We start from the raw sequence: 10,412 nt of genomic DNA on the forward strand, positions 1-10,412 counted from the left end.
CCTGCCCGGGCCTGACGCCTGGGCCAGAGGCATCAGGCCTGGGCTGGGGGCAGAACCAGTGATGGGGGGAAATGAGAGTCCCCTGCCCAGGCCTGACACCTCTGTCAGAGGCCTCAGGCCTGGGCAAGGGGCCGATCCTGCGATTGGAGGGTGATGGGGGTCAACGCCTGAGGGCTCCCAGGATGTGAGAGGGGGCAGGCTGGGCTGAGGGACACTCCCCCCCCACACACACACACACACCCAGTGCACGAATTTCATGCACTGGGCCCCTAGTTAAGTCAATAAAAATAAATCTGATGAACAGAATAAATTGGTGAATATAATAGAAGCAGGGGCATAGAAAAGGAGTGGACTGACAATTCTCAGGGGGAAGGGGCTGTGAAGGGAGTGCAGGAATAGATTGGACAAAAATCTTACACCTATGGATGAGGACAGTTGAGGGGCGTAAGGGCATGGGGTGGGGTGGGAACCAGGTGGAGGGGAGCTATGGGGGAAAAAAAGAGCAACATCTGTAATAATCTGAACAATAAAGATTTATTTAAAAAATAAATATGAATTTGGAAAAAAATTATAACATGATAAAACAACAGACATGATATAAAAATAAAAAAACATATAAAAACAACATTGATAAAAACAAAGCCTTATAAATTGATTAAATTTATTCTAATATCTCCCTGTATACCATAGTAAGAGTAAAAACACTTTGAGTGCTTGACTAATTTTTCTTCTGATGAACTTTAACATCTTTAACTTCAACATCACATGCTCTTCTAACTCGAAAGAAAGCAACATATAACTGACCATGCCCAAAAACGGGTTCAGGTAGGACTATTCCTACTCTGTCTAGAGTTTGTCCTTGTGATTTATTAATAGTCATCGCAAATGATTGCATCATGGCAAACTGTCTTAGAATTAATTTAAATGGGAGGCCAGTGTCAGATGAGGACAAATATTACACATGCGCAAGTCAACATTTATTTTTAAATTGCCAGTGCTCGTCATATGTACTGGCCAGTCGGTCGGATGGTCAGATGGATGGACAGTCAGTAACTTAGTCCTTTATATGGAGAGATATATAGATATATAGATATATAGATATATATGGTTAACCTTTAGTTTTACTTTTCCACCTTACTCAAAAATTATATTTAAAAAATTGTATGTACTCCAATTTGCCAATGTTATCCTCCTGTGTCTTTCATAAGAATGTATACACACACACACACACACACACACACACACACACACACACACACTTGGATTTTGTGTATCCTCATTACCAATTCTTCCCAAACACTCTACAGAACTATAAAACTCTTCTCAATATGGTGAGACACATTAGATAATTGATCAGTTCTGTTTATTTTCTTAAAGAAGCTTTCCTGGAACCCTTTATTCTCCTGCTCTAATTACTTCTGATTGCTTCAGGCCACCAGGGCTGACCTTCTGAAGCTTGATCTCTCTCAGGTTGCACCCTGTTTTGGGGGTTTTATGTATTCGCCTTTCTTGTTTTACTCCCTCATTTTGAGTTGCACATTATCCATAGCCTCCTGAATAATATCATAGAAGGTATGCATATATTTTAAGATCATTCGTGGATTTTTTTAAATGATTATTTTTGTCCTCACACTTGTGTGAAAATTTGGTAATGAAAAAGGCCTATTCCAGAAATGAATTCAGTCCATTGTCTTGCAGTTTACTATTAGCAATACTATCATTAGTATTTTACTACCATTAGTATTGCTAATGAGAGCTCTGCTGCCACTCTGATTCTGATTCTTTCTTTGTATGTCACGCTTTGACTCTGAGACTTTCTGGTTCTTTAATCACTTGATTTCATGATAATTTGCTCTGGTGTTGGTTTTAATCATTGTTTTGGATACTTTAGAACTCTTTCAAATGGAAACTGATTTATTTCAATTCACATGACTTTACTTTCAATATTTCTTCAATAATTTCTTCCCTTCTGCCTCTCTCTTCTATCTTTTTGGAATTCCTGGCAGTTAGATAGTAGGTCTCATAGGTTAATCCTCTACAAGATTTCTGTTTTTGTGTTTGATTGGCAATCTTTGATAATTTTTTCTTTTTGCCATATTTTTAATTTCTAACAGCTCTTTTTTATGTTTCTCCTTTTTTATACAATCGTGTGTGTGTGTGTGTGTGTGTGTGTGTGTGTGTGTGTGTGTTTATTGATTTTAGAGAGAGAAAGGAAGGGAGAGAGAGAGAGAAACATTGATGAGAGAGAGCCATCAATAGGCTGCCTCCTGCACACCTGCTACTGAAGATTGAGCCTGCAATCCAGACATGCACCCTTACTGGGAATCAAATCAGTGATCTCTTGGTGCATGGGACGATGCTCAACCAACTGAGCCATGCTGGCCAGGGTTATACCCTCCTCTTTTTTAGTAAATCTAATCTTTTCTCTCTATTCCTGAGGATGATAATGTTTTTAATTCATCTGTTTATTCCAAGGTTCTTTTAAGAGTTCATTTTTCCCCAGCTCCTGCCCCATTATTTGTTTGTTCTCAGAGATCCCTCAAGCATCCACTGGGTGTCCAGCCGCATTTAGAAATGAGACATGAACACCTGATTAGGGCTATTTTAATGAATGGATGCCTCTAGATGACTGGTGAGCTTCAATATGCCAGTTTTGCTTTTCACCTCGCCACCTGTCTTCTGAAGTAATGGTGCTTTTGATTTCTGAATCCTTTCACAATTCAGAAACCCAAATTGGCTTGCCTCTTGCTAGTTTCCCAGTATAAGTAATTACATGTTTTCTAAAGATTTATTGCGCTATTTAAATACAAAAATTATGCACATTAATGTATACATCTTCATGAATTTAGACATATCCATACATTTATGATACCATCACTACAAGCAAGGTACTAAATACGTTCATCATCTCCAAAAACATTTTTATGCTTGTTAACTATAGGTACCGTTTTATAGTAGATCTCTAGAACATATTCATCTTTCATAACTGAATCTTTATACCCACTGGAAAACAATTTCCCATCTCCCTCTCTCCCACCCCTAGACACTACTATTCTGTTATCTTTGTTTTGGATACCTCATGTAAGTGGAATCATGCAGTATTAATCCTTCTGTGACTGATTTGTGTCACTTAGCATAATGTTCTCTAGTTTAGCCTGAATCTGTGAAACTTTTTGACATTGTTCTTGGTAATAATTTCTTGGATTTGACACCAAACACACAGGCAACAAATCATTAAGAATTTCAAAACTGTAAAAGCAGAGCATTAGAGCAAACACTGTGCCTTGTGTGACCACATAGAAACATGCGCTATACTGGCCCTGCTCTCACATTTAGGTCTACAATCTATTTTGAGTTGATTGTGGTATATGCTCTGAGGTAAAGGTATAAATTAATATTTTTGCATGTAGATATTCAAATATCCTATCACCATTTGTTGAGAGACTATCTTTTCCTCATTGAATTGTCTTGGCATTTTTTATTGAAAGTCCATTGACTAATAACATAGTGTATTTCTTCACTCTCAATTCTGTACCAGTGATCCATATTTTTTTTCTGCCAGTATTATTACTGTAGCTTTATAATAACTGTTGAAATCAGAAAGTATAAGTCCTCCAACTTGGTTCCTCAAAATTGTTTTGGCTATTCACATTTCCACATAAAATTTGGAATCAGCTTTGTAATTTCTGCAATAAGGCCTGCTAGGATTTTGACAACTGCATTGAACCTATAAATCAATTAGAGGAAATCACCATCTTAAATATGTTGAGTCTTCCAATCCATGAACATGGAGTGTTTCCATTTATTTAGACCTTTAATTTTTTTTCTTAGCAATGTTTTGACGTTATCAGCATATAATATTTGTGTTCCAGCCCTAGCTAGTTTGGCTCAGTGGATAGAGTATCAGCCCGTGGACCGACTGGTCCTGGGTTCAATTCCGAGTAAGGGCACATACTTTGGTTGCAGGCTCAAATCCCGAGCCCTGGTTGGGGTGCATGCGCTGCCCTGTTTGGGGCAAGTGTGGAAGGCAACCATTCCATGTGTTTCTCTCACATTAATGTTTCTCTGTCTCTCCCCCTCCCTTTCACTCTCTCTAAAAATGAATGGAAAACTATACTTGGACAAGGATTAACAACAACAATAAAGATTTGTGTTCCATTTGTTAAATTTATTCCTAAAAATTTTATTCTTTTTTCCTACCTTTATTTTTTAATTAGAAAATCAACTTTTAAATTTCTAAATTTCCCAGCCAATTGTTTTACAGAAAGAATATTATCTCATAAGCTATAAGGGTATTAAATATACTTATTCTAAAAGTCTTACTTTGGCCCTATTTTTTTCTATTTCCTCTGATGTTACCAAAAATGATAAAACAAGGAACTGAAGGGACTGGGGTGAAATCCTGACACTCTGAACTAAGCCAATGTTAACAGTCTGGGTGTAACATTGCATTGCTTTCCCAACATTTGCTCCACACTTCACACACAAATAAAAGACTTATATTACTTTGATTTGTATAAAAATGGGATCATAACATATTAATATGCAATTTATGTTTTCATTCATCAATAAAACTATGCCTTTCCATTCAAATACTAGAAGTAAGTAATTATGTATCCAGCAATATGAATTTACCATAATTTACTCAACCATTTAGCTGAATGAACCATCAAACTGTTTTTAGGTGTGGTGGATCAGTATTATGTTGTTATGGTTATATTTTGCTTCAACAAAAACTTTTGTACTTATGGGCATCTAACCAATAAATATTGATTATCAACTTATGTGTATCAAGTACCTCCCTAAAAAAATCAAAGGACAAAACAGACACAATCCCTATGCTTATAGCATATATGTTTTTGAAAGAAGACAGACAATGAATATGACAATAAAAACTAAATAAAATACACAAATAATTGACTTAATATATTAAGAAGTAGTTCTTACTCCTTAGAGCTAGGTTACAGGATTGGAAGCATACGAGTAGGTTGGAGTTTAATATTGTTAAAATGTCAGTTCTCATCAAATTTCTCTATGGTTTCAAAATGCAAAAGGCTATAAAAATCCAAAAAGTTTTTCTTATAAAATTTGACAAATTGATTTTAAAAGATATTGTGCTAGATAGGTACTGGAACTATCTGGGGGAATGCTTTGTGAAGTATATGATTGCCTAATCACTATGATGTACACCTGAAACCAATACAAACAATATTTTTCAAAAGGACAGTGCCCTCAATAAACATTTGTTAGATTTAAAAAAAAAAAAAAACGGGAATAAAAAATAAGTAAAAGATATGTGGAAAGCCAAAAGACTTAGAAAACCAAAATAATCTTTACCTAATTAACATCAAGACCTTCCATAACCTGTAGTAGTTAAGTCGATATGCTATTGGCATAAGGATAGACAAATAGATCGGTAGCACAGAAGAGAAAAATCCAGAAATATACCCATGCTTATATGTAAATGGTTTTTTGAATATTTTCATTAACTTCGGGTAGACAAAGATTTCTTATTACACTAAAGTTATTAACCACACATAAAATAGATTTGGCTTCATCAAAAAGATTTCTCCTCATCAAAACACATAGTTATGAAAATGAAGGGCAAACTGGCAGAAAATATTTCCTATACATAAATCAAACATGGTGCCTCGGAGAACATGGTGGGTGCGGTGCGAGGGCAGGGATCCCTTCGCACTTCCATCTGAGGAAATGGCCGGCCCTGGGCAAGTTGGTGTAAACCCAGTGCGGGAAGGGAGCCTGGGGGTGGGTTCGCAGATCTTTTCAGATCGGATTTGGAGCCCAAGACTCTGCCCTTCTTCTGGGCGTTGGGCGCATGGGCTCCCAGGAGCCGTGCGGGCCCTGAATGCCATCTGCTTTGCATCCTTAACCTTTGGCCTCTAGCGCCCATACCCACATATTTTTCCATCCTTTGGTAAAAGCCGCCAGAGTGCAGCCATAACATTTTATGACTTTCAAGTGCACCCCTGACTCATCTCTGCACTGTCCCCTAGAGGTCCCCCAATGAAGCTGACAGAGCGAACTCCTTTCAGCAGAAGTTGTGCGGGGGTGTGGGAGGGGGTGAGGAAAGGCATGTGATAGGGCTTCCCCTCCTACTTAATTTCTGGCCCCAGCCCTTTGTCAGTTCATTGCTCTACTTCCAAGCCCAAGAGATGGGGATGGATAACTCCTCAGGTTATTGTTACCTAACAATGCACAGATCATAGGCACTTTTGTACCTGTTTTCCCTTCTTCACCCCTCCTCATAACCCCTCTTCATACCAAATTTTACAGTTTTGCCTGTGTGCAGTTATCAAGGTTTTAACAGGAAATTCCTCCCATATTTTATCAGCTGAGCCTCTAGGGACAAATATCCTTGGTGCTTTATTTCATCAACTAGAAGCCCAGTGCACAAAATTTGCAAACAGGGGATGGGTCCCTTCAGCCAAGCCTGCACCCTCTCCAATCCAGGACCCCTTGGGGGATGTCTGACTGCCAGTTTAGGCCTGATCCTGGTGATGGGGCCTAAACTGGCAGTCGGACATCCCTCTCACAATCCTGGACCACTGGCTCCTAATCACTCCCCTGCCTGCCTGCCTGGTCACCCCTAACTGCCTTCCCCTGCCAGCCTGGTCCCCTCTCACGGCCCCCCGCCAGCTTGGTCGCCCCATGCAGCCTGCTATTCAGTAGTTTGGTCATCCCTCACTAACCCCCCTCCTCCTTGCCAGCCTGGCCATAGGCAACCATATTGTGAGGGTGTGAGGGTTAATTTGCATATTACCTCTTTATTATATAGGATTATTTATGGGCCTGCTGCATGCCAAGCCCTGCATTTTGTTCTGTAGGCCCAGATGAACCAAATAGACTTCCCATTAACTTGAGACTAGTGGGAAAAATTAGGATTTGTGAAAAGGAGTGGAAGGGTATAGTGCCATAGGAAAGGAATGGAGGAAGTGCTCTTGAAATTGGTGGTGGGGGAAGAATTAAGTCTTTAGGAAGGATATAAGCTGGAACCAAAGTTGGCATTTGCAAATAAAATTGATGGGAGAAGGCAGCTTGACAGCTCACTAGGCCCATGGAGTGAACATGATTAACTTTGTGTGTATGTGTGTGTGGTGGTGGGTGGGGGTGGAGGTCAGAGGTAGGGGTTGTGCAGTTTAATTGCTAACAGCATATTTGCCCTAAGATTCCAGGCATATAACCTCTTAAAACAAAAACAAAAACTAAAAGAAAAAAAAAACTACTTATTTCTGCCATATATTACAAACTCCTACACATCAATAAGGAGTAAAAGACAGCACAATAATCTAAATAGGACAAAGACTTGAACGGGCACTTTACATGAAGATACATAATACATAAAGATACATGAATCGCCAATAAGCATATGAAAATGTGATCATTATAATTAGTCATTAAAGAAATACAAATTAAAGCTATTTGAGATAGCACATCACACATTAGAATGACTAAAATTGGAAAGGGTATATCTTATAGACTTTGAAAAACAGTTTGGTAGATACTGTAATGGTTAAACATATTGCTACACAATGACCTAACAATTCTAATTTTAGCTGTTTCTCCAAGAGGAATGAAAAGCAGAGCAGCTTTATTTACACTAGTCCCAAACTGGAATCAATCCAAAAGTTCATTAATAGGAAAATAAATAAGCAGATTGTGGTAAAAACATCCTATGGAGTATTCTCTACAATAAAAAGGAACAAACTTCTAATTACCCAAAAACACAGATAATAAATAAAAGCAGTTAGACACATAAGCATACACAATGTATTATTCCATGTACAAATCCAGTAACAGGCAACATTAACATACGGTGGTAAAAGGACTGCAATGTTTGCCTCTGAGAAGCTGCCTGGCTCCAGCGGTCAGCTTGTGGGTTGTGGAGTTGTTCTGCTCTTCATTTTTCAAATGACATGTTGGTATTAAGCACCATGTCTCCCATTCCAATTTTCACTGCCTTTAGGATTCCGCAGGGCATGCTGTTGCTTTCCTCGCCGCTAGGAGTATCCTCCACCTACATTCCCTCATTATCATTTTAATAGGGTTTTCAATAAAAGAGAAGACAAATGCTTCTCTTCATCTCCCATCCTTAACCAGAAACATTTTCTTGCAGGAATTTGGAACAATAATGTGACATTATTATTACCCGATGTGTATATGCCTACTGGGTACTTTTCTGGTTTGACAAAAATATGTTATGAGTCTTCATAACATTTAGAAATACAAGATGTTGGTTAAAACATTGTTATAGTAATAAAATGATCGACTAAGAACCAGAATTGCAGACTCGGGTTTACAATTAATTTCACTGGAAACAACAGCAATTTCTGAAGTTTAGATGCATAAAAAAATTCACCATATATAACAAAGCAGAGATAGATTTATAACAACACAAAGCAGAAGTCCCAGAAGAAATGGTGATATTCTTGTGAAATGCTAAATTTATTCTATATCATTATCAAACCACAACTTTTTAATTATGAACTAGTTTTATAACACAGGTGATAATTCTCTTAACTGCTTCCACAAGCATATCAGAATCTTGATAACATTTTCACATGGTATCCCTTCTCCCTAGGATGTCCACAGAAGACCAGGGCATAGACGACAGTTCTATCTACGATATTATATTCAATCACTTCAAAAGAAATAAGGTGGAGATTTCAAGAGCAATACAAAAGGAATTTCCTTTCCTTCAGATTCTTCGTGACCGTGAACTCATCACCAATAAAATGTATGAAGTAAGTGAGGTTTATTATGTTACAATCACTTAGTAGTCGTACAAATATATAACAATTCTAAATTTTACATGAAAAAATACCTATGCGGAAAATTGTAACACATTTACAACAAAATCAATTTCTAGCTATGGCCTGACTGGTTCAATGGTTAGAGCGTTCCCTGAGCTCTGTGGGCTCTCAGGTTTGATTCCTGGACAAGGGCCCATACCTGAGTTGCAGGTTCCCAGCCCCAGTCAGGACTCCTGCGGGCGGCAACCAGTCGATGTATCTCTCTCTCATCAATGATTTTTTTCTTTCTCCCTCTCCCACTCCCTCCCTCCCTTCCACTCTCTCTGAAAAGCAATGGAAAAAAATATCCTCTGGTGAGGATTAGCAACAACAAAAATCACTTTCTAGGGCTCTTCTGTAACTTGGAAGTCCCTATTTATATTTTCTCCATGTATTATTTTTAGGATTGTCAAGAATCTTGTAGAAACCTGGTCCCTGTACAGAGAGTGGTGTACAATGTGCTCGAAGAACTGGAGAAGACATTTGACCTATCACTCCTGGAAGCATTATTCAGTGAGGACAACAAACAGGAATACCCTGCCTTAAATAATATTTATAAAGGATTTGAAAATGGTAATTAGTTTATTATCTACCTCTTGCTGTACAGGAATAACTTTTTTGTCAAGTATATATTTAGCTCCTACTATGTACCACTCATAGTGCTGGGCAGTAGGGATATAGCAGTTAAGAAAACAGACATATCATGAGCCTCTCAAAGTTTTTGATAAAATGGCTACAATATAAACACCCACCTGCAGGTCTGCTTAACTAGGCATTTAGGGTCACAGGACAACCAGAGCCATGGTGGCATGAGACCTACTTAGAGAGACAAATGACAAGAAACTCAGCATCCCAACAGGGCAGCATCAGTTGCTGCTCTTCTGTGGAACCCCTTGCAGCTGTCCACACAGCAGTCCACCAAGGTGACTACCACCCACCACTAGTGACAGCTTAGTCGTGGGATCCACTGTGATTTGGCCATCCCAAGTTCATGGGAGTCAACGTCTCATGTAACAACTCTGTAGTTGTAACTTTCAGGGACCCCACAAAGAAGAGCTGAGTTATAAGAGTCACTACATTGAAGAAAGATCATACATGGCTTATAGTTCACATATAGTCCTTCCTAGTATACATACAATTTATCTACCTACAGTCACAGGTCACTTTTTACCATAAGCTCAGTGTTGGCCTAGTGACACAGAAGAGAGGCCACCTTCATCAGGTGTCCAGAGTAATAAGCAAGAAATTTAACTCAAAGTCAAATTTGCTCTTAAAGATCAAGAAATGGTTTTATTAACTTTCTTCACAGGGGTGAAACACATTAGTCATAAAATCACAAAACCTATTGCTCTCCCAGGGACTACTTTTGATGCTATATAACACTATAGGTATGATTCTCAAAAAGGTATGATTTTTCTAAGAAGACATAATTTATACTTTATAATGGTACCCAGTTAAGAGAATGTTCTACTGTATCTAGATAGATAGATAGATAGATAGATAGATAGACAGACAGACAGACAGATAGATAGATAGATAGATAGATAGATAGATAGATAGATTATCCCACCTTGCCTGAATGTGCATCTCACGAGGACAGAC

The 10,412-nt window shown here is 38.4% G+C and overlaps 1 protein-coding gene across 5 annotated transcripts in view; it reads left to right on the forward strand.

Moving 5' to 3' along the window:
• The window catches only part of LOC102753211 (nuclear body protein SP140-like protein), a 65,168-nt gene that overhangs the window by 9,634 nt on the left and 45,122 nt on the right, over positions 1 to 10,412 (forward strand). For all 5 annotated transcript variants that reach the window (XM_015561853.1, XM_015561854.1, XM_015561855.1 and 2 more), the window contains exons 2-3: positions 8,600 to 8,762; positions 9,215 to 9,383. In XM_015561853.1, coding sequence (XP_015417339.1) covers positions 8,600 to 8,762; positions 9,215 to 9,383 — 332 coding nt within the window. The remainder of the gene's footprint in view (positions 1 to 8,599; positions 8,763 to 9,214; positions 9,384 to 10,412) is intronic.

This window comes from Myotis davidii, unplaced genomic scaffold (genome assembly GCF_000327345.1).
Source record: "Myotis davidii unplaced genomic scaffold, ASM32734v1 scaffold370, whole genome shotgun sequence".
Taxonomy (NCBI): Eukaryota; Metazoa; Chordata; class Mammalia; order Chiroptera; family Vespertilionidae; genus Myotis; species Myotis davidii.